This window comes from Rhinolophus sinicus, chromosome 13 (assembly GCF_057876585.1).
Source record: "Rhinolophus sinicus isolate RSI-liver-muscle chromosome 13, RSI-T2T, whole genome shotgun sequence".
NCBI classification, from domain to species: domain Eukaryota; kingdom Metazoa; phylum Chordata; class Mammalia; order Chiroptera; family Rhinolophidae; genus Rhinolophus; species Rhinolophus sinicus.
The window spans coordinates 3,840,807-3,865,705 of NC_142513.1; the positions used below are offsets into that span (position 1 = coordinate 3,840,807).

A 24,899-nucleotide genomic window follows, 5' to 3' on the forward strand; every position below is an offset into this window, starting at 1 on the left:
TTCTGCCAAGCTTCCTGAAAGCGGAGCCCCGCAGGCCCTACCCCTCGCTGGGCTCCCACTTGGGCGGCTGCTCACCGCTGCTGCTGACGCGCCCGAGAGGTTGACAGCGATCTTGCCACGCACTCAGTTAGTCTCATCGTGAAATCCAGTGTTTTGTTTTTTTCAGAAATAGTTCCAGTGTCTAAAATATCGTGAACTATTTTAATCACCCGAGAGAACTGTGTAATAAACACCCACATACCTACCGATCTTATTCAACAAATGTAAACGTTGTGTAATTTTATTTCCAACCTTTTGATGTAAAGGTTACAGATACAGTTAGAGCTGCTCTGTGCCCCTCCTCCATCCCATTTTCCTCCCGTCCCATCCCGCCCCTTCCGGAGGAAGCTTGGTGTATCCTGCCCCACCCAGGGCTGCATAGTCACACCACTGTGTCAGTGGCCCTGAATAAGATGGTGTCTTGTTTGGGTGCTTTAAAGCCTCACTTAAATGACATCAGACTGCACTTCCCATTCCGCCGCTTGCTTCCCTTCCCCTGTTTTTCCGCTCTGTCTACACTTGGCTCTCGGTCATTCATTTGAACTGTTCTGCGGTGTTGCTTTGATATTTTTCCCCTAATTGATTTATCCAGTGACTTCTCTTTTCCCTTGGCTTCATCTGTTTGCACTGTTTGTCACTCTTAGCTACTTTTGGGTTTTGAAGACCCCTTTCTTGGGTCCCCACCCGCCAGTGGGATGGACAGATGAGCAGGACATGCCCGCTGCTCCCTGCAGCGCCTCAGCAGGCACCTCTGCCCTGGCATCGGCCTCACACTTCCCTCTCTTGGCCGCTAAGACTGTGGTGTCTGTGAGCAGCACCCATTGGGCACACTGTGCCCCAGACCGCAGTCCAAGCCCCCCTGTATGTTAGGTCATTCGTTCCATAGCCACCCTGCAAGGCAGGCACCATTCCCATCCACGTTCACAGAGGCAGAAACCGAGGTTCCAAGGGGCTAAGTCCCTTTCCCAGGATGGCCCAGCTAGTAACTGCAGAACGCAGATTGGGGCGCAGTGTTCAGACCACTTCCGTGCCGCCTGTTGGGCTCTCAAGTGTCCTCCCTGCCTCCTGCTTGCATCTCCCGCAGTCTCCGTCCCCTGCTCTGGTCCTCACCTGCCCTTCAGGGTGTCGTCGCCTTTTCCTCACAGTGCCAGGGTTGCCTTGGGGGGCTCATCCACTTCCACGGGCCGGGGAGACCCACCTGCATGTGGACACCAGGCTGCTGTCCCTCACCCACGTCCCTGGAGTGCGTGAGTCCCTCCATCTCCCAGCCCCTGGCTGGCTCTCCCTGGAGATCCATTGCACCACACACAGCTCACAACTCCACACCCAAACCTTTCTCTTCACCCTCTATCCTGCTTCTCCGTCCGTTTTCTCCATTTTGGTTACTGGTGGCCTGAGGCAAGGACCCGAGTCATCTTTGATTTTCTATGATCATCTTCAGTGATTTGCTCAGCTCTCCTCGGCAATGTCTGTCAAACCCACTCTCCTTTCTGTCCCCACCCCCCAAATTCATGCCTGAGTCCGAGCCAGAGGCATCTCTGCTCGGGAGCCTCTCGCCTGTTCTCGCAGCCTTCACAACCCCTCGCGGTTTCCAAACTGTCGTGCTCACTGAGGCTGAGTCTGACCTTGTCACTCCTCTGCCAACCCTTGGGGCCCCCCGTGGCCCCAAAGGTCTTTGTGGGACACTGAGACCTTTCGCACCCTGCCTTCAGCTGGCCCTTCAGCCTCCCGCTCGCCACCCCGCGCAGGCCACCTCGCTCCTCTCCTCAGCAGAGTTCTTCTCTCTGTACCTCTGAACATGCTGTCCTCTCCCCTGCCCTTGCTTGTCTGGTGTATCAGTGTCCTGGGCTGGCCGGCACGAAGTACCACAGACGGGTAGCTTCAAACAACAGAAGTTTATTCTCTGGAGACCGGAAGTCCAAAATCAGGCTGTCCCACGGGTTGCGCTCGCTTTGCGGTCTCCAGGGAAGAATCCGTTCCTCGCCTCTTGCAGCTTCTGGGGGCTGCAGCTTCCTCGGCTTCTGGTCTTATCCATCCAGTCTCTGCCTCCGCCTTTACACAGCCGTCTGCTGTCTTCTGCCTTCTCCTTGTGCCTTTCTCTTGTAAGGACACTTGGGATAGCATTTAGGACCCTGCCTGGTAATTCTGGGCATCTCGAGATCCTGAACTTAGCCATATCTGCAAACAACCTTTTAGAAGTCACATTCAGAGCTTCCAGGGATTTGATGTGGGCATAACTTTTGCGGGCCACCCTTTACCCTCAGCAGGCTTCTAACTGCCTCTGACATCTGACTCCACGTCCGCTCAGGGGTCCCCTCACCCTGCTGCCTGGAGCGTCCTGCCAGCTGCTCTCTGGCATCCTGAGGCATCGCCTGGAATGAGTCACGTAGTGAGGTGGCCGGCAGGTCTGGCTCGTCTGCTCTGTGGTCCTCATGTTCTCTGTTCCTGGCATGTGCCAGACACTCAATAAGTGTTTGACACCTCAGAGTTATTGGGGGCTTTCGCTGCCTCCCGCTTGACACCCGGGCCTGTCACCCAGGCCTGCGATATTGCCTTTCCTCTCTCACCGCCCCACCAGGATTGTGGCAATAGCTCCCTTGCTGACCTTTCTGCTCTCAGTCTTTGATCATCTCCAATTTCCTCAGTCCCCCACCTTCCGTCACACCAGTGCTGGAATGATCTTTCTAAAATACGGTTTTCATCCTGTCTCCTGTTTAGAAGCTTTCGTGTTGGACTGCCTCCGAGGTTTCAGGCTCCCTGACTAGCTCTCTTCTATAACGGGCTCTTGCTGCTCTTCTGTGACCCTCTCTACACACTTCTGGTCCCCTTGCTGTTTTCCTGCCTTACCATCGCTGCGATGAGCTGCATATTTTGTGACTTGCTCTATAATTTGGGATTTTCCGTGCTTTCATTTTCCCAAGAATGTTCTCTCTCCAGCGTCCTAGGATCCCTGTAGGTTCTCGTGCGTGCTCGCCCCGTGCGGACTTCGGAGAACAAACAGCCCCCCACCTTCCTCCGCACTGAGGAGTCCATGTTGTCTGTGCCCCGCCACGTAGCGCTCTTCCCTGGGCCCGGCACTGTGGCCTCCGTCACAGCAGACAGAATTCGTGCCCCAGGCATGGTGTGCTGGGGTTTTACAAAATGGTGGCAGGACGGTGCTGTGTTTTCCTGTGCCTTTGCCTACGGAGGGGAAAGTGCACTCCATGTATCAGCATGCTTCCTGAGGGTGCACTGAAGGACGAAGGACAAGTCACCGTGGTACCCACCCTCCACGTTCACTCTCTGCAGCAGGAAAGACAGGTGGCAATGTGTAGTCTTGGAGAAAAAGTGTGTATGCATATGTGTGTGTGCATGTGCGTGTGTGTGTGTGTGGAGAGATCTGGGGCACGAGTTGTGAAAGCAGAGTGCCGAGCACTGTTGGGGCACAGATGGGGCCTGACCTGATGGGGTTCAGGGGGCAGGGACATTGGCCTGAGAGCGGAGGAATGGGAGGAATTAGGTAGCGGGAACGTGTATTCTAAGGCCTGGAGAAGGAGGTGTGACCGTCACCCAAGGGCCACAGCCCTGTGTGGTTCACGCCACGGGGAGGGAGGCGCTCGGCTAGGGAGTTTGGCCTTGACCCTGAGAGCTCTTTGGTGTGTTCTGTGTTTAACCTTTTTCCTTTTTCCTCTTCTAGGTTAGAAAATCAAGTCAGGAAGTACTCTTGATTCTTCTGGAACAAGATCTAATTTTCCAGCACGATATTGAAAACAAAGTGTGTCCAATCCTGCTAGCGCTCTCTGCCCCAGACAGTGACAACGAATATAAAGCAGAAGCTGTGAACGTAAGTCTGTCCCGGGACGACAGCCCCACGCCCAGGTGAACTGCCCCGTAACTGGGTGTATGCAGGACTCGAAGTGTCACATGACTTCGATGCTGGCCCGCACAACAAGGTAGCTGGTGATTTGGCCTCAGTCACAGTTGTTCACAGTTCAGATCAGACTATGTTTTGAAAGTGATTGTCCTTACATCAGCAGTTGTTTTACGAAGGCAAAGCTTGGGCAGAGTTGAGGCAGCTGGCTTAGAATTCTGCTGGGCAAGATGCTGAGATTTGTCGGTGGATCATGGCCTTGTTTCCCAAAGTAAGGAACCCTGGAAGTGTGGGAGGCGACCTCAGGCGCTGCTAGGACAACTAAAAGAAAATCTAATAGACGCATGTGTTTTACAGATTTGGACAGACTAAAGTAGGGATGTCAGCCAGTGAGAGAGGCACTCTGAAGAATGCAGATGTGGCCAAAACGTTTACAGCAGTTTGGGAAATGCTCTGTTAAAGTATTTGTACTTACATCAGTTAAAGGAATAGTCTAAATACTAAATTTCTTGTGCTTTTAACAGTTAATTTTATGGTATGCTTGGGTTTGTTAGACTCTGGACCCATTTTGAAGTGATTGATTGTATAATCAAGAACTTTCTACTTGGTTCTGGAATCCTTGTTCATAGAATAGTTATGGAGGAGCCAGTGCTGGCTTTTACGTATCGCCCTGAGACCAAGACTCCCCAGCTTGTCCTTTGTGGCTCAGGGGAGGGTCATCCAAGGCCATCTTTTTCTGTAGCTGCTGTTCTCATGGTCTCCACTAACCCTCGTAGGTGGTGCTGGGCAGGTGGTCCTTTCTGTTTGTGCTTTAGAAGTAAACAGCTCCAGGACTATTTCAGCATTTTAGGAAAATGTGTACCTAAGGGTATAAAAAATCATAAGCCTTAATTATGAGTACAATAAGATATAGAAGATAGTTGTTTTCTTGGTTGGAAAAGAGTGACGTTACAGAAAGGAATTCTTTTTTGAAGTGTGGAAACATTATACACACACCATGGAGCTAAAAATTGTATTACAGCATCAGAACATTTGGCAATTATTCTTCGTTTATGTAAAAGTTCTCCTCAACTATGAGTTAGAGGTCTAGCTTTTTAAACTAATTTAATATTTTGCATATCCCATGTTTATAAGATGAATCAAGCTGAAGAGTAATTGATTATTAAAATTCAAATTCTCCAGGGTTCTTTTATAAATTCCAAGTGTCTCTGTAAGAAATTAAATTTATTTTGCAAAATGAACCTGGATAATATCATTTAGTTGGGGTGTTTGGCAGTCGAGCAGTGGACTTTGCCAACTAGATCGTCTTTTTCGTTTGAAAGTTGGTTAGGCAAGTTTCCAAGGTTACAACTGACAACCAAATATCTGATCCCTAAAGACTGATAATACCATGAAAAATAATGCTAAAGGCATTTTTGCATGATTTGTATTTTGTTTTGTTTCCAACCACTCCATTCTTGTCAGCAATATTCTTCTTCTTTTTTTTTTGTGTGGTGAAAATATTTGGAAAATATAACAAGCCTTCGAAAAGCTATCACCACAAATCACTTGCAGAACAAATTAGTTCACATAAATTGTATTTTTCATTTAAAGTGAGTTGCTGACATCATTCTTCGAATGTATAAGCTTTCAAATGTGGCTGCAGAGAACAAAAGCAGTCTTGAACTCTCCCCAGGCCAAGACACATCTGGGATTCAGCGTGTTTTTGGAGGAGCCCCACTTCCCTTCCCATGGAGGCCTGATGGAAGCAGATCTGGGGTGCCTTGTCTGGCCCATTCCTGCTTTGGCCAGATTCAGAAACTGTTCTGTCTTCCTTCCCTGGAGCCCGAGGCCCACGGTTTTGGAAGGGACTCTCTTTGGGCACCCAGAATCGTGGAGCCCATTGGACACTGTTTTCTTTTTAGCTAGGAGATGACACTGTTGAAAACAAAGTGTGTCCAGTTTTTGAACATTTGTGTAGAGAGTAGATTCCATTCTTCAAGGGAAAGAAGGCCGCGTGTGATTCACAGTGCCCCCAAAGAGGGCAGGGCTCCCTGGAGCTGGTCTGTGAGTAACGCCTCCCCCACACTGTGGGCACTGACGTGTGCTTGTGAGTAGCTGAGTCGTGAGGGAAGCAGCACATTGGGCTGCTGTCAGGCCCTTGTGTTTGGGGCTCTCTTTGCAGCCATGTGGTGTTGATGTGGCGTCCACATGTACATAAATATGCGTTCTCAGAACAGTGCTGTTCTGAAGGAATTACTTCTTCCTCTGAGGAAATGGCCAGCCTCTGTACACAAAGTGTGCATCTCTGCATTAGACTTGCATTCTCGTCAGAAGTTACAACCAGCTGGTTCTGATGCCAGCAACCCTCGTGCGTACACGGATAGCAACATCAAAGAGTCACTGAAGCATGTCCTGGGCGTTTTAAGTGGCACTGTGCGGAACAAAGCACATCCTGGTTTCTTACATACACACGCATTGTGTTTTGTGAAGTCTTTTTAGATATGCCAGGCAGCGTTAGTGACTCCCTCCTTCCTGCATTCAGGAGGAGTGGTTCATATCTGTCTTCTGCTGTTTAGCAACCGAATTGCGAGCTTCATTTGTTTGTTTATTTCTCCTTCCAAATGGTGAGCTTCTTAAACACAGGTGTCTTTCCCCCATCGGCACCCAAGCACAGGGCCAGGCCCAGAGCCAGCACTCAATGAATGTTCCCTGTTGATGGCATGGATCGGCAGAAACTAGAGGCGCCGAATCCTGTAATTACATCCAGACAGCACGAAGAACAGGCCACTGGGGACCAATTCCAGCTCCTCCTGCTTGCAGGAGGGCCGTGCGCATTCTGAGATTACAACTAATTGTCAGAGCCCATTTTTCTCTCCCAACATGTTTTCACATTACGGCTTCCTCATTTTTTTGTCGTCATTCCTGTTTTTCAGCTCATTTTTTATCTGTGCATTTCTTTAAAAAGAATGTTGGGGTTTCGTGCTATGAAGAATAGTTAGCTCCAAGCCACTTAGTGAAGATCGTCATTCCACACAAGTGGTTCCCAGGGCCACAGGAATACCATTTCTTGTCACTTGGTATGCTGACTTTTAATGGTTCTGGATTTGTTTTATACCGGTGGCAATAAGGTCATGTGGATGCGGCAGATGGCAAGGGGTGGGTGGACGTGCTCGGTCCCCTTGCCCGTTACTCTGGACACAGAAGCCCGGCTCGGTGCGGCTCTGCCCAGCATCAGATCAGACGTTATGAGTCCTCTGAGTTTGGATGACACAAGCCTTTTCCTCACTCGTGTGGTGGGGACAGCTCTCCACACTCCCCTCCTGTCTGCGGTGTGCAGACTGCAAGACCAATGAGTAGTGGCTGGGCTGCTGAGCCAGGACCTTGTCATGAAGCAGGGAGAGTAGGCTTCAGAGACAGGAAGCCTCCCCCTTCTCCCTTCCTTCCCGCCTTCTTCCCTTCCTTTTCCTTTTTCTTGGGGGAGTGGGAATGTGCTTAAAAATTTGGGGGGAGTCATTTTTCATCTTGTTTCAATTTCAAACTTGTACAAAACTTGCAGGAATGAAATCCTGTATACCCTTGCTCCTCAGTTTATATTTAGTGCCATTGTTTTATCGTGTTCTCTCTCTTCACACACGTGCACATGTGCGTACACACACGTGGATATATACAGACACATGTATGTGTATTTTTTGGCACTATTTGAGAGTAAGTTGGAGACATTGTGCCCTTTACTCGTAAATGCTTCAGTGCATTTTTCCTAAAAACAAGGAAATTCTCTCTTAAACAACCATAGCACGTTGATGAAAATCAGGAAATTTAGCACTGAAGCAATGCTACTTTATTGTCCCATCTACAGTTCATGTTCAAATGTCATTTGTCCAGGACCCTGTCCAGGATCACACTTGGCACTGAATTGTCATATTTCTTTGGTCTCCTTTAGTCTGGAACAGATCTTGAGTCTGTCTTTGAATTTTGTACCGTTAACATGTGGGAGGATTACAGGCCAGTTCTTTGGTAGAAAGTCTCCCCGTTTGTGTTTGTCTGATGTTTCCTCATGATTAAGATTCAGGCCCCGCAGTTCTGGCAGGATGTCATGGAAGTGCTGTTGTGTTCTCGTGGCACGTCAGGAGGCCCGAGACTTCAGAGCACCCTGGTATTGGTGATATTAACTCTGGTGACTTGGTCCATAGAGGTGACATCTGCCAAGTTTTGCCAATGTACTGCTTTCCACTCTGGGAGTAATAAGGGGAGTTCCTTTCAAGCTGTGTAAGTATGCTTTCCATCACACTTGCACCCACTAGGATTAGCGTCCGTTGATGGTTCTAGTTGACATTCTACTCTGAAGAGTGTTCCTTTCTCCATTATTTGCTAACGCTTTGTTGAGGATTTTCACATCTATATTCAAGAGGACTATTGTAGGCAATTTTCTTTTCCTATTATGTTTTTGTCAAGTTTTAGAATCAGGGTTATTGTGGCCTCAAAAATTGAGTTGGGAAGTATTCCTTGTTCTTCTATTTTCTGAAAGATTTTGTTAAGATTGGTGTTATTTTTCCCTTAAATATTTGTTTGAATTCACCAGTAAAACTTCTTGTTCTAGGGTTTTCTTTGTGAGATGGTTTTTGATAACAAATTCAATTCATATATGGGACTATTGAGATTTGTTATTTCATCTGTGTATTGGGTTAAGTTGTGCATTTTAGGGAATTTATTAATTTCATTACGTTATTAAATTTATTGGGATAAAGTTGTTTACAATATTCCTTTTTTCCTTTAGTGCCTGTAAGGTTTGTAGTGTTACTCCTTTCATTTATATTGGTAATTTGAGTTTTTTCTCTTAATTATTCTTTTCTTTCTTGATCAGTCTTGCTAAGGATTTATCAATTTTATCAATATTTTCAAAGAACCAATGTTTGGCTTTGTCAGTTTTCTTATTGCTTGTTTTGTTTTCAGTTGGTTTCTACTGTTTATTTCCTTCCTTCTAATTACTTGAGGTCAATTTGCTTGTGTTTTTGTAGCTTCTTAAGGAGGAAACAGTATTTTTCATCCTACTATCCTACTTTCTTTTCCATTTTAAGCATTTAAAGCTACACATTTAATGTTTAAATCTTTGGGATGTATTGACCCTTTTATTAAGAAATGACTTTTTAAAAATCTCTTAGTAGCCTGTATCTTGTAGTCTGCTGTGATACTACGATCACCCGTCCAGCATTCTTATGCTTAACCGTTTATCATAGTATATTTGTTTATATTGTTTTATTCTCAACCTTGCATAGTTTATATTTAAAGTATTCCTGCTTTCGTTAGCATATAGTTGGGTCTTGTTTTTATATTTTGTCTGACAGTTTCTGTCTTCTCATTGGAGTGTTTAGTCCATTTATGTTTAATGTAATTATTGATTATATTTGGATTTAATTTTGCAATTTGTTATTTGTTTTCTATTTATCTCATCTGTTTCTGTTCCTTTGTTAATTCTTTCCTGCCTTCTTTTAGGCTAATTGAGTATTTTTGTAATAATGCATTTTAATTCCTCTACTGAGGATTTTCAAAAAATATCACACCGTGTAATAATGTAGTTCCACTCACCCCCTCTCCTCCTTTTGCTATTGTTTTCATATATATTATGACACATACATTATATTATGAACCTGGTAATATGGTATTATAATTTTTGATTTAAACAATTGTGTCTTTTGAAGAAATTACAAAAAGAGAAAATATATATATCCTTTTTTACCCACATTTTTACCATTTTTTGGTGCTCTTTCTTCCTTTTCTGGACCTGAGTTTCCATCGGGTATCATTTCCCTTCAGCCTAAAGAACTTCCCCCAGTACATTTTTTCAGTTTGGTTGGCTGTTGATGAGATCTCTCCATTTTTATCTGGAAATGTCTTTATTTTCCTTCATGTTTGAACAATAGTTTTAATGGATATAGAATTGTGGGTTGACGGGGTTTTTTTTAATTGTTTTTTTCTTATAGTTCTTTAAAGATATCCTGTTCTCTTCTGGAGAAGTCAGCTGTCATTCAAACTATATTCCTATATATGAAGTATCCTTTTTTCTCTGGCTGCTCAGATTTTTCTCTTTATCTATGTAGAGTGAATACTCATCCTGCTTTGTGTTTATTGAACTCCTTGGATTTGTGTGTTGATGCCTTTCACCTAATTTGGGAAATTTTTGACTATTGTTCCTTCAAGTACTTTTTTCCTGTGCCATTTGCACGCTCTCCTTTCAGTCTGGGGTTTAGATTACACAAAGTTGGGTGCTTGATATTGTCCCACAGATCTTTAAGGTTCTAAGTTTTTTTGTTGTTGTTGTTTTGTTTTTTAAGTCATTTTTCTGCCTGATGTTCAGATTTGATCATTTTTCTTGATCTATCTTTAAATTGAGTGACTCTTTTTGTCATCTCCAATCTGCTGTTAGGCCATCTATTAATTTTTTTATTTCAGTTATTGTGCTTTTCAGCTCTAGACTCTCCATTTTGACCTTTTTTTCTAGTTTCTAATTCTATGTGATATAGCGATTCTTATATGTTCTTCTTTATACATGTATTTTCCTTTTAATCTTTGAATATATTATAATAGCTCCTTTAAAGTCCTTGTCTGGTAGTTGTGACATTTGGATAATCTTGATGTTAATTTCCATTGACTGCTTTTTAAAAAAATTATGGGTCATTGTTTTTCTGTCAACACATAGGTAGTTATTTTTAAATTGAGAATCAGACATTATAAATGATACTCTGCAGAGACTTTGGATTCTGTTTTATTTCTCTAAAGTGATTTTTTATGTAACAGGCAGTTATCATGTCTAATTCCAATTCCCAACTGTCTCCTTTGTGGTGAGCAGCCAAACTCTGCTCAGTTTGTTTAGTTTCTGGCTGCTGCTTTTCTGCTGGGTCCTCTGTGAGCTCCCCTACACATATTTTAGTTTAGCAGTTAGCCAAATATCTCCACAAATTGTATACACAGATTTTGGACCATACTTATACATCTATCTCATTGCAGTTCATCTTTTATGAATAGCCTCCCCTCCATTTTCTGCCTTTTGTTTGCTCTCCAGTGGTTGTTTATTATGTTTTTTCAAGATTCTGTAATTGTTATCTGCAAGAGGGGTAAGTCTGATCAAGCTACTTTGTTATTACCAGAAATCTTGATTCCTTTTTATTGTTTCCATTTCTTTGATGAGATTTCCTATCTGCTCATTCATTATGGCCATACTTTCCTTTTAGTCTTCGCACAAATATACAATAGCTGTTTTAAAGACCCTTTGAAGTCTGCTAGTTCTAACACCTGTTTCTTCCTTGGATTTGTTTCTACTGATATTTATCTTGAATACAGGTCACATTTTCCTATTTCTTCTCATGTCTGTGAGTTTTTTATTGTCTATCTTCTGGATGAAACATTGTAGAAATTCTGAGTTTTGTTATTTTCCTTGAAGAATGTTTGACTTTGTTCTGGCAGATTCTGTTTTCCCCTGCAGTCAGCAGCTGAAACCACTCAGTTCCTTTTACCTTCAAGCTGTTACATTTCTGTATGAACCTCATCATCTCCTCTGTACATGCATGATTTTGAGATCAGCCAAGGATTAGAGTAGGATTTCATCACAGACTTGGGGGCTCTCCCTTTTATATCTCCCTCATTCCTTCCTTCCCAGGAAGGAATCTCTACCCTCACTTGCCAGCTGCTCTGGCAACCTGTCTCTTAAAGCAGTGATATCGTATGTAAACTTTGCTTGCTGTCCAGCTGCCCTGCATAGCCATGCAGAACGGAGGGTGCCCCCAGGCAGAAAAGAAGTAGCAACCCAGTGTCGTTCCTTTAGTTTGGTTCTGTTCTCCTTTAGTTTCCACCAGCATTTGATCACTCTCCAGTGCCTACAAGTCAGGTTGTATACTTTGTCCAGCTATTACTGTAGGTCTCACCTCACTACTATTTGGTTTGGGCCATATTACTTAACCTCTTTGAATGTTAGTTTCCTCATATGGAAAAATGAGGATAAATAATATGCATGTCATAGGGTTTTAGGAAGGCAAAATGAGTTAATGCGCGTAAATTGTTCATTTGTGCATCGGGACCATGGTGGGTACCTGGCATATGATAACCCTTGAGCTTCAGACAAAATCCTTATCGGAGTAAAACTTGAGAAATATTTGGCCTTGTAATGATCATATAACTTGACAAAACTCCAAAGAAAGTGTTCTCTGTTTTTGTTTCTTGGGTAGCTTGGCAATCTTTTGAATATTAGCTTTTGGAATCTAGTTACTGATGCGTGAGACACATAAGCGCTGGTATTTCAGGTGACCCTGCCTTTCTTGTTATTTGCAGATCATCTGCAAACTGGCTTCCATGCTGAGCAAGAACACAGTTGAACGCCTGCTGCTCCCGCGATTCTGTGAATTGTGTGGTGACGGGAAGCTCTTTCAAGTTCGGAAGGTGGGAACATATAGTTTCAAAACTCAAAAAATTCAAAATCGATTCCTGTCAAGTTTCTGGACTTCCTCAGTAGACACAGTCTGGAAGGAAAATGTGGCCAGTGTGAACTGTGTTAGGAAAACCTCTGAACAGTGTTGCCAGTGTTGACTGCAATTAGGGACCACATAGCGACCTGGAGATGAGATTGTGTGGGAGTGAACCTGTTGCTCTCAGGCACAGGGGGCGGGTGAGGGGCCTTGCTGGCTGTGGGTAGGTGCCATTACCCAGACGCCAAGGTCTGTCATTCTCTGTACCTCCTAACTCCAGCCCCGCCCCCTTCCCTTTTAGTCGCTTGTCACTTAGTTGTCAAATTCTCCCTTTTGAAGGCCGTGCTGCCCCTTCCTGAACAGCCTCACCTCCCACCTGCTGCATAAGGGGCCATCTTCCCTCTGGCCTGTCTTCACGGTGTGTCAGCAAGAAGAAAGCTGTCATTTACCATGCAGAGAGCACGAAGGGTCTTTCTCGCTCTATCACTAACCAGATGCATTATGTGCTGAGCTCAGTTAGGAGCCAGAAAATCCTGGAATTGGGTCCTCTGTTGTAAATCTGCTGTTTCCGTGCGTCAGAGGCACCGGGGGGTGCTGTGTGGGCGATGGGATTGGGAAGTGCTCCTTAGCTGCCTCACGAGAGGGTGATCACCCTCATCGCTCCTGCTTGTTAGTTTTCACCATTTGCGAAGACAAAAAGAAAGCTGAGAATAATGGGTCTGCCTTTTGCCTTTTTTAAGGTATGTGCTACAAATTTTGGTGATATTTGCCACGCCGTTGGACAAGAAGCCACTGAGAAATTTTTGGTACGTGAAGTTTTGCCACTTGTAATTGCTGATGCACTTGTTAGGGCACTTTTAAAATCAGTTGTAAAGTTTTGTGTTCATGAATCTGTTGCTTTGGAATGGCAGCTCAATTTTGCATTCATCAATTGCAAATTTCTTGGCTTCTGAAGCTAATGTTTCTCATAAACATGAGGCAGCTGGTCTGTGGAATGGAGCAGGAGCCACCCAGTCCTTCCTGTGGACTTTTGCTGTTGCTTCCCCACCGCTCACTTTCCCCCAGTCTCTTCTGTCTAAGCCACTCTCTCTAACCCTTCTCTACTGCTTTTTCTAGAATCCTGTCCTGCCACCTCACTCCTGGGCTTCAAAACTGGTGGGATTGTTTCTTGGTTGCCAGGCTAACACCCAGACCCTATTGGCCGTTCAGGTCCCTTCAGAAGTAGCCTTCCTGCCTCACCTCCAGTCACCTTCCTCAGGCCTGAGCCTTCGCTGCCCTGGCCTGAGCAGGTCTGCCCTTTGGCCATGTATCTGAATGATGGGGCGGGCAGGAAGGGGTAGGGTCCAGGAGCCTGCATTTATGGTACATTTCCTCGAAATTCTGAGGCATAGCAGGGGAGGGCACCACCTCCTTGCCAGCAGGTGACTCTTAGCTCCCTTGAGGCTCTCTGCTCCCGCACCTCCACGCCTCTGCTCACAACTGCCCCTCCCTCCAGTGTCGACCCTACTCACGCGTCAGACCCAGCTTGTCTAGACTCACCTACCCACTGTGTCAGCGCACATTCGGGTCTTCCTTTTTAGCACGCCCATGACAGTTGTTCAGAGTGCTTGGATGTCCCTTACCACACCTTACTCTATTCTGGCTGATGTGGGCTTTTCGTGCCATTATGTTCACCTTACCTGCCCGGTACCTGGCACCTACAGAACGATGCTCACAGTCCGTGCCTGCAGCTTTCATTTAACGGGATGTACTATCTAAGTGGTTGGAACTTAACCTCAGAAAGTAAAATCTTTAAATCGATTTTTAAATTTAAGTTCAGAAGCTCATTTTATTTTATGTCAAGTATAAGCCATGTCAACATAGTTCTAACCCCAAAATAATTTTTGGGTGGCTGTCGCTTTGAATATACAGTCAGTGTTACCTTCCACTTAATGTATATGGATGAAGAACAGCAGTGGCCAATGTACTAATCTTTCTGTAGCTGGATATTCCCATGGTCACATATTCCCATTTGTGGGGCATTTTGGCTGATTATTTTACGTTAGGATATTAAAAACAAAGCCTTATTTTTAAAGGATGCATTTTAAAAGAGGATATAACCATGACCTTTATACAGATATAAAATGAAGATGTGTGAACGATTTTATTTAACTCATTTATTAATGAGGGAACCAGTAAGATATGACAGTCGGTTTAACGGAGAGATCTGAGTATCACATTTATGGTCAGACCAAGGAATCCTCAAGTGAGCTTACAAACAGGTTCAAAGCTGGTGGTATCCAGGGTCGTAATGCTTGCATTTCTGTGGACAGGAATTATTTGCATTACTGTCAGTTTTGAACAGTTTACCTTCTATCACTAAAATACCTAGTCAGAGACCCTGGGACCTGGATGGGTGAGCTCACTGGGAGAGCCACCAAATTTTAAACTCATTCACAATATTTTTCTATAATCACAGCAACGAGTTCCAGTCATTCTGCCTTTTGGGTTTTTTCCTCTATTATCTTGTTCAATTTAACTAAGTCATTTACTAGAATTAGGGTAAAGGAAATGTTGCTTTATTCTACTTGTCATAATTTCTATTTGGTTCAAATGATTCCTTTTATTTAGGTTAGTGTATATTGCCCTTTGTCATTTATGGGTTGCCTTAACTACATCATTGAACAGGCTCTGCCCTTCCTCAGGGTAAGCAGATGTGAGTAGCACGATTTTATTTGCTTTGGTAGATCCCAAAGTTTTTTGAGCTTTGCTCGGATAACGTCTGGGGGATGCGAAAAGCCTGCGCAGAGTGCTTCATGGCTGTGTCGTACAACACGTCCCCCGAGGTCCGCAGAAGCACGCTCTCCCCGCTCTTCATCAGACTGGTCAGCGACCCCTGTCGGTGGGTAAGTGCAGGCAGCCCGGCCCCACGAGTCACGCCCTGCGTCGGCTCCTGGGCTTGGGCCTCGGTTTTGTCTCTTCAGTCACTGACTGGCACGTTCAGACCTCGTGAGGGTCAGGGCACTCAGAACCGCCGAAGCCAGGGCACATAGTAAGACAGTGGCACACACCTTAACGTTTGTGGTGAGAATAGCACAGAAATGGGAATTGAGAAGGAGAAAAGCATAACTGAATTTTTACCTTTTCTGTTACCATCATACACATGCCAGGAATGATCCGTGAGGTCTGTTCAGAGGCCTTGAAAAGTCTGCAATTATTTGATGTGGAATTAATACTGTGGAAGACTGAAAACTACATGATGGTGCTAAATTTTTCCTTATTTTCTGTTGAGAAATAGTTTCTTTGGAATTGAGGGAATGCCCTAGAGAGCAGTAAATCTGCTTAGACGTAATTTGATGGACAGTGACGGGGGTGGGGAGCCATCTGTTGAGCCTGGGGTCAGGCCTGGCGGATGCCGAGTTCACCGGGCTGTTCTCTCTCTGGTTTCAGGTGCGCCAGGCTGCCTTCCAGTCCCTGGGCCCCTTCATTTCCACCTTTGCAAACCCCTCCAGGGCTGGCCTGTACATTCGAGAAGATGGCACCCTCAGCATCCGGCCTCCGGCTCAGGACGCAGAGTCCGATTTCACCCGCGGGTCACCCGGTGCTAGCAGCTGCGGTAACATTTCTGCAGCCCGGTAAGCTCCGACCAGGATAATTACCAGGATCCCCTCCTCACCTCGAGCGTCCACCTGAAAGTCTAGCAATTATCTTGTCTGGAGTTTTAGTAACAGTGACCTGCTGGGCAAGATGGAATATTAGAGCTTTAATTATGTAAAGAAGCAAAAAGTAATTGCAATAATGATTTTGAAACATGACTACTGGGTTATAAATAATGAAGCTACTGTGTCTCCTAAATTTAGATAAAATATTCATTGAGAGCAGTGATTAAATAACCGATAAAAAAATTTTTCTCTTACTTTTTGATTAATGAAGTTCTTTGGATAATTGACAGGGAAAACGTGAAGTCTCCCAAACGTACTTTTGTGCCATAGGATAGTCTACACGTACACATAACAGTGACATTCCTGAGCCACCATTGGTAGACTGTACACTGGTTTTCTAGCAAGTTCTAGAGATTGATCTTGGGTTTTTTAATACCTTCTCTCTGAGGATGATGGGTACGCAATAACCAGACCATTTGAGGTAGTTCACAAGCCTCTCTGCATTGTTAATATTGTATGGGAGCGTGCGAGTTGGTCATTCACAACCCACACAGTGCCGGTCCTTTCTGAGGTTGGTGCGGCCTTCTCTCCATCCTTCTCCGTCAAGACTCACTGAGTTCCTGCCAGATGTCAGGCCCATGTGTAGCATCTTCCTCATCAAGACTTTCTGACTGGTTAACTACTAGCCCGCACCTCCCAGCTTTGGCCCCTTTTATTTTCTTGTGGTTGCCCCTTGATGGAGATGCTAAGGGGCCGCTGCTGAAGGTGTATCAGCAAAGCCAGGGCTCATTCACCACCTGAGCATAATGGAGGGATTGGCTGAACTTCCGTGTGGCACTTTCACGGCACATCATACTCCCAGGAGGGCAGAGGGGGCCAGTTGGACCTCGTCTACTCTCGTGAGGTTACTACCTCTGGCACAGCGGGCCCGGTGGCCCGATGGGGGGGGGGAGGAGCGGGCTTGTGAGGACGTGATGCTCATGTTTTCCCATTTGACTTCCAGTCTTTTATACGGTGCTAAAAGTGTGCCTCCCTCCATTTACCCTAGTTCAACAAAGCCTCTGCAGATAGAGCCAGCTCTGCCCACGGAAACCAGCAATTTCCTGTGTGTCAGGAGCTCTTCTCATGGCCCAATGGAAAACCCAATGGAAAACCCAATGGAAGACTCTGTCTTTGCTGGAGCTGACTTGGCCAGGCTTTCTCCAGAGGCCGGTGATATTCACCCCCCCCCCATCAACAGTGACCCTGGACCCGGTTCCTGGGCCTGCTCAGGGAGTCCCGACGACGTCTTCAGTCATTTCCTTTATTGGCGAACTCCGCTCCCCGACATCAGCAAGGACCTAGAGCTGCTTCTGAGTGAGGCGGAGCCGCAGGAAGAAGGCAGCAGCAGACCTGAGACTGTGCACAACGGCTGTGTGGCCCGCAGTGACATTCAGAAAGTTCTTGACAGTTTGCAGGAGCATCTGATGAGTGACCCCGATGTTCAAGGTAAGTGCTGTCATCGTAGCTACAGAGCAAATGGGTGCCCCCGGGTGTGCGTCTGCTGGGCCGGCTGTGCTGCATGCGTGCGCTCTCACACGTGCTTCCCTTGGTTTGCCCCGCGCACACGTTGCGGCCAGACCCTCAGGATCTCTCTGCGCAGGTACATGCCAGGGTTTTGCCTCCTTATTTTGCAGCCGAGCAGGTGTGAAGTCAGTTCTGATACAAAAGCAGACCGCTCTTGGGCTTCTGTGTCACAGTGGAAATTTCATTAGCTCCTTGGACAGTTTCAAACCCTCCGTCCCGTTGTAACGCCTTTCTAGTTAGGAACTGCTGAGGACTGCTCCTTGTGGAGCCCGTTAACTCGGTCCTGAGCGGAACTTAAAGGTTTCGGTCTTTCCGCAGCCAGGAAAAAAAGTCCGTCTTCTTCTTTGGGGTATTTTTCATTTTCTGACTAGTGAGCCCGCCCAGCGTCTGATCTGGGAGCCAGGCCCTGCAATCCGTACCCATTATTAGGCCTCTTCTTTCTCTACACAGCGCTCTATTGGTAGTCTTCCTTGAGTTGGGGAAATGGGGAAAAAACAACACTTGCTTCTGTTGCGGGGTAAAGCCTTGTGAAGCTTTCAGGAAAGGAAATGTGAAAATCCCGTTAGCCCTGTGATTCTTCTCTGTCTTTGAATATATAAAGGAAATTAAGTCACTGCTGAAGGAATGAGCACAGGTTACATTACCGCTTGTAATACCTATAGACGAAGGTCTACTTTTGGAGAACGTATCTCTGAAGCTCATTCATTTCCATGCTGGGACCCAGGCTGGGTGCTGGGGCCGCACGTGAGGCTTTGTGGTCTGGTGGAGGGGATTGTGTGAAGAGCTGCGGCCTGGAGTGTGACGGCTGGGTCAGGAGTGGGCATGCGTGCTGTGGAGTACAGGGCAGGACGCCAGTCATTCCTGGGAACAGAGGACGTGTCTGGGAGGAGACCTTGGAGAGCAGGTGACGTGATGGGGGCTTCAAAGGACAACTGGGCAACTACTGTCTAGAGAAGTTGAGGGACGAGTCTCAGAGGTTCTTTCAGTTTGTACAATCTTGCGTGTATCTGCATACGTCTTACAAGAAAGGACCCACAGCGTACATTAGCGCTCACGGGGAGCTGTGACCCCAAGAGGTTCAGAAATAAATGACGCCTTAGGTATTTGTGAGCTGGAAATGTTGCTTAGGCTGTTGGGAAGGGCCTGGTGGTCTGCACTGAGACCCTTACCCCAGGCACGTGGGGAGCCGGCTCCAAGCTCCAAGCATTTTAATCAATCTTGGGGGTCTCAAATTCAACCAATAGAAAATAGAAGGCAGGAAGGGGTGTGTGCGTGTGTGCGTGTGTGCGTGTGTGTGTGTGTGTGTGTGTGTGTGTGTGTGGGTGTGTGGTGGAGATGGCAGTCACCCTGCTTTATCACTGAGGAGGTGGAGCTCCTGGACATCGGCGTTCAGTAACATTGTGTTGTCTTTTTGTGAAAAATGATGGCGTTGAACTCTGATTTTCCCACCTGAGGCGTTTCTAGCTCAGATCTGAGGCACTGTGCGTGGCCGGCGTTGAGTCCGAACGGTTAAGGTTAGTGGCCATAAGCGTCACCACCTCACTGAGAGCTCACTTTGGAAGCCCAGAGCACGGCTGCTGTAGGGACAGCCGTGGGCAAGGTGACAGCTTCCACAGTGCACCCACATGCAGATCGCCTTGTTGTGAAGGCTCCTCTGAAGCGAATCCCTGCAAACCAGATAAAGTGATTATAATTCTCGAAACTTCTCTTCCTGCAGCTCAAGTTCAGGTCTTATCCGCTGCACTGAGAGCCGTGCAGCTTGAGTCTGTGAGCGAGCCTGAGCACAAGGCGACAGAGGGGCTGAGTGAAGTGTCCGTCTCAGCCCCCACTGCTGCCTGTGACAGCCAGCAGGCTCTGTCAGCTGCGTCACCACAGAGGCAGCTGTCCGTGGCCGGGATATTACACAGCACGGTAAGTATCTGCCCTCTCCACAGCCATGAGGGTGTGACAGAAATCACAAAGCTGCATTCTCTCTTATTAATATATCCTGGCAGAGATGATAAATGGCAAATTTAATTTCATTCTTAAGGTCATGTTTTGGATAACCAGACAACCAATCAATCAGGTGATTGATAACCCTGACTGTTCTCCACAAACACAAGGGTGGGAGACCCAAAGGTACCTTCCCTCTTCTCCAGAAATGAGAGACCTGCTTCTTTGGGGGCTTAACCAGACAAATGCTAAGTGACGTTTGCCTCTCTGAATAACAGTGGAAGGTGGATTCACGCAGCTCCTAGAGTTTCAAGTTGACCGACGCCTTGGGGACTCACCCTCACTTCCAGCCTTCGTCTTATAGGCGCCCTGTTAACACACGGTGCCCCTGTAGTGGTGCTGGCATTGTTTCTGGGGAGAGGTTGTGGATCACCGATAGCTCCCCACTTTCCCCCTGTAGCCTGGAACCAGCCCCGGGAGACTGGGACCCCACATCCTGGGTGCGGGGGAGCCCATGGCTTGTTTCTGACTTCGAGTTTCCAGAAGTGTTCTAGCTCACTTGTGGTTGGAGGCTCTGATGACTTCCTAATTCCTGCTAAACTTGCACTTGGACCACTTGAGCTGGGGTCCTTCACAGGTCGTGCTAAGACTGGAGAACAGAAAACGGAGGGCTCTGTGATCAAAGTCATGGGTGTATTGGCACCTTCTCATTTTCATGTGCCTGACGGATAATCTCTTCCAACTCATGGTCTCCCCGGGCCAGAATACCAACTGTTTTCCCATTCACACAGTTTGTAATTTGATTTTAGCGATTCAACTAACTTACCTCCCTTATCCCCTAGTTCTGCTCCGGTAAAGCAAAACAAGACAAATTTAAAAAGCCTGAATATAAAATATTTAAGAGTTTGTTAAGGTTACTTTTGATTAGTAAGAAATGAGGTGACACCCGAGTTTTACTGGTTTGTTTTGAAAAATAGACTAGAAAATTCATGTTGTTACCCTTGTTAAAATCCCACATGTTAAGTAGAAAGGTGCGGCCCCGTTTACCTCGGTGGGAGATGTGAGAGTGTTCAGTTTTCTCTGTCATACACAGAAATGAAAAACAAAAAACAGAACAGATTCCTCCAGGTTGGCCTACTGAGTGGAGGGTTTTAAAGAGCCTGTCTGATCAGGCCTTGGTTTGTGGTGTGGGACGTCAGGGCTCCTGAATTTGCAGCGTGGCTCTTAGGTTCCAGTGGGATCAGCTGGGATGCTTCCAGTTGGAAAAGAAGGAAAAGGAAATGAAAAACGCCAAAAGCTGAAACAGTGAGGAGAATGTTCGCTCGCACAGATGACACAAGAGGTGCTGAGGCTGGGGGCTCATCACCTCCCCTCCTTGACAGTGACCCCATTCTATGCGTCCCCTCTGCCATCTTAGCTCGCCAGCTCAGTCCCGAAATGCCCAGCGGGAGGAGTGGGCCCCGTTTGTCTCACTTGTCTCTTTTGACAGCCAGGTGGTTGTCTGGGGAAATGACCTCACAGTACCTTTGGGGGTTGCCTTGACTTGGGGTGGTTTACTGAAACCTTAGCCTGGCTCTGGGACTAAGTATATCTAATAATTGCAATGAAGACCCTGGAATAAAATTAACTCCTGAAAGAAGAATAATGATTTATTATTTATTAATATGTGTGAGTTTATTAACTTGGAGAAATCGAGGTCTTAGGTTATCGCACCATGGTGTTTCTGTCTTATCATGCCCTCTATTAAAGTAAGCAGTACATTTCACTGGAAACTTGGGAAATTGAAGGTTCTGGTAGCATGCCTCAGAGCCAACAAAGCATCTATCGGTGTATTAATCGACTTTCCTGGATCATATATTGAGCTGATTTGTCAGAACGCATTAAGCTGGTAGACAGTATGACATTTCAAGTACAAGTAGGAAATCCATGTTACGGTTGGAGGAGAAGGTCAGGTCCATCTCAGTTAATGCTAATCAATGATCAGAGACCAATATGTCACTGCTGAGTGTTCCTGCTCATTTCAATTGTTAACCTAATGTAAAGGTTCGTCAGCAAACGTTAGAAGTGTTTGTACGTGTGCAAATCGAGAACAGTTTTCTAAGTAAATACTCCTATCAGCCACATCTTTTCACTCAAATGCAATGACTCCTTCCCCTCGCCTCTCCAGCCTCTCTGTCTGGCGTTGCTGCAATCTCCAGTTGCCGGGAAATGCTGGACGTGCGTGCTTCACCATTTGTTGCAAACCTCAGCCTTCCTTCTGGAGAGGCGCATGCCTTCAACATGGACTCTTACTGGGGGGGGGGGGGGGGGGGGGGCTTAACCACACTGGGGACCCTGGGGCTGGAAGTGCAGTGAATGCACACTCAGGCTGTTGGGACTCGCCAGCGTGAGTCTGTCTTCTGGAAGCGCCTCAAACAGTCTTGACATTTAAACGCACTTGAAATCCATCTGCCTCGGCACTTACAATGACTGGCCGGTAACTGTCATATATAATTGTGCAGAAGTATTTTGTAGCCTCTGGAGAGGTACCACTGAGCTGAAGGGAAGCTCTGGCCTTGGTTTGCGCAAGTTTTTTCTGTCATTGAAAGAGGGTTCTTTGAAGGGGGAGCGATAGGACAGCTTTCTCCTGTAGAGTAAGTTGATAACATGCCCAATCCACTCTGCAGAATCCAGGCGAACCCTGCAAGGGAACCAGTGACCGCCCAGAGACCGAGCGGAGGCAGGACCCCATCCCACTTGAGGAGAATAAATCTAAATTACAGGTTTGTTCCTTGAAAAGAAAAGCAACTCAAAACTGTACATTTTCTGGAAGTCAAATTTATGAATGGCCACTGGAAGCAAATATTTTTCTTCCATCAATATTAATGACATATCTTAGTTTACAATCTATGGTGCTAATATTTCCTCTCTAACTTAAAAAAAGTAAATTCTAAAATAGTGTTTAAAGTCTTCTGAACAATCTAGAATAGTGTTTTAATAATATGAGAAAAAATTTGACATCTATACACTAATAGTTGGTGTCTATTTATATGTCACGTTGCTTCTGTGTGTGTGTGTGTGTGTGTGTGTGTGTGTGTGTGTGTGTCTGAGAAGCTTTCCATGGCTTCTTTTGTTGAATCATGTTTGCCTTTGTTGTGTCTTGTGGATTGACTTTTTGTGCTATGTAAGTTTTCTCTTAAATGCTTCTAAGTTTTGTATCCCATTGCCCTTCCAGGGATAAAGGTAAGTGAGTGATGTCTTGTGAGAGCAGTATCCCATCATTTGGAATAAATTAGGGGTGCAGGCCCTAGGTGCTGGGGGCACTTAGAAGACAAGAGAAGATGGTTTCCATCCTCAGGAGCCCTGTGCACCAGACTTAGCCAGCACTGGTGTCTACACTGTTCTCTACGATATCAAATGTCAGATGAGTTTAGAAAAGATGAGTGTGGGTGCTGCCTTCACCCCACTCCTAGTTGGAAATTCGCTACCTGCACAGGTTTGCCTTAGGAAGTCCTCTTGTGTCTCTCAATCTCTGCTTTTCTGTTTTCACCTCCAAATTCCAAACTTCTTGTTTTTCACGTGTTTTCTCCTTCTCTCCCGCAAGCGTGATGGCGTTCTTTCTCTCTCCTTCCCAGGATATAATTCCTCAGCCCCTGCTAGATGAGTACGTGTCGATGACAGACCCAGCGCGAGCCCAGACTGTCGACACCGACATAGCCAAGCACTGTGCCTACAGCCTCCCGGGGGTGGCGCTCACCCTGGGCAGGCAAAATTGGCACTGCCTGAAGGATACGTACGAAGCACTGGCTTCTGACATGCAGGTAAAAGGCCCTTTTCAGAGACACTCATGAAAATGGGGGAGGGGGTCATCTAATGAGGAGGAAAAGGGAGGCTCCAGCAGGGCCTGTGTTTACATGGCTGCACTTGGCATGTCTACTGGTCTCTGATGAAATAAAGCTTTAAGTGGCGCACACCTGGCAGTATCAGTTTTGCTCCAGAAATGCCACTTATGCGCTTGATCACATGGAACTGTGCTTGCTTTTTGTGGCTTGTATGTCTGCTGTGCACCCCCAGTGGAAGGTACGCCGGACCCTGGCCTTCTCCATTCATGAGCTGGCTGTGATTCTTGGGGATCAGCTAACGGCCGCTGACCTGGTACCCATCTTCAATGGATTTTTGAAAGACCTGGATGAAGTACGAATAGGCGTTCTTAAACACCTGTATGATTTTCTGAAGGTAGGAAGGAGGATTATAAACCGAAAAGAAACTTCCCTTCTCCAAAACAGGTTTTCAAACCCTAGATATATAATTAAAGTATCAGTGGAAAAAAAAAATCTAGGTTTTTTTCAGTTGAAACATACCATCCAAAATCTTAAAGTGGGCAGTCTTTCCGTGATGGGTAGATGTGCTTATACCTTTCCTCCTGATCTCCTGGCCCTGGGAGTCTCATTCTGTGGGGGACGCTAGACACAGCCCAACACGTTCCCTGAGCAAGAAGGAGCGCAGGCCCCGCGAAGGGTGGGCTTGCCTGGCTCTGAGCCCAGCTGAAACCCCATCTCACGTCCGCACGAAGGGCTTTGCCAGCAAGATGCTGCTGCCTCCCTTCCTGCCTAAAGGAATGATGACTAGAAATAAGAGCGTAAGGATGAGCCAGAGACGAATCACTCGCAGCCGCCCGAGCGTGAGCTGCCCTTGCAGGGTCGTGCACACGACGCCCAGCCTAGTCTCCCGTCGTGGTTGCAGGAGCAGGCGAGCGCTGCCGCTGCCCAGAAGCAGCAGTGGGTCACCTTCTGAACATACATGGGGTTCTCTAGGCAGGAAATCATGACAGGAGGAAGAGTGAGGGGCTCTGAGGAACACGAGCATGGCCACTGGCCCGTGGGAGGCTGGGAGCGGTCAGGGATGTACATGTGAGTCCGTTCACAGCGACCCTGGGTCCGGGGGCGGCAGGGTGCATAGTTCTTGCCGGTGACAAATGTATAATCTGAAGTGTAATAAGACAGTACATTGGGGGTCATTGGGAGGGATTATGTAGTTTTATTTATATATACATTTTTAAAAAATAGTTGCTTCATGAAGACAAGAGGAGAGAATATCTTTATCAGCTTCAAGAATTTGTGGTGACCGATAACAGCAGAAATTGGAGGTTTCGATATGAACTAGCAGAGTAAGTAAAAGCTGTTTGGGGCTCCGAGAAGGCAAAGGAGATGGAATAATTCTTCATTTTCCTACCTTATAATTGATTTCTAAACTCGCAGTAATAGGGTTCTTTTGGGTAAGGAGATTATGTTTTTATTAAGGGATAAACTGAACTCCGACGCTCTGAGTTAGAAATCCCACAGTCTCTGGGGAGACATTCGTTTTCAGATGAAGACACGGCTCGAGTCACTGGAATTAGAGTGTTCTGCTGCTCTATAAAGCAATTTATTCGAACCAAATAAAAGATGAATCACCCAC

The 24,899-nt window shown here is 46.3% G+C and overlaps 1 protein-coding gene across 2 annotated transcripts in view; it reads left to right on the plus strand.

The window, feature by feature from the left end:
* The window catches only part of LOC109456327 (serine/threonine-protein phosphatase 4 regulatory subunit 1-like), a 66,094-nt gene that overhangs the window by 33,313 nt on the left and 7,882 nt on the right, over positions 1–24,899 (plus strand). For both annotated transcript variants that reach the window (XM_019748568.3, XM_019748567.3), the window contains exons 6-16: positions 3,716–3,862; positions 12,191–12,298; positions 13,065–13,130; positions 15,051–15,209; positions 15,754–15,938; positions 17,014–17,453; positions 19,249–19,442; positions 22,130–22,225; positions 23,078–23,263; positions 23,517–23,678; positions 24,509–24,609. In XM_019748568.3, the coding sequence (XP_019604127.3) occupies positions 3,716–3,862; positions 12,191–12,298; positions 13,065–13,130; positions 15,051–15,209; positions 15,754–15,938; positions 17,014–17,453; positions 19,249–19,442; positions 22,130–22,225; positions 23,078–23,263; positions 23,517–23,678; positions 24,509–24,609 (1,844 nt within the window). The remainder of the gene's footprint in view (positions 1–3,715; positions 3,863–12,190; positions 12,299–13,064; positions 13,131–15,050; positions 15,210–15,753; positions 15,939–17,013; positions 17,454–19,248; positions 19,443–22,129; positions 22,226–23,077; positions 23,264–23,516; positions 23,679–24,508; positions 24,610–24,899) is intronic.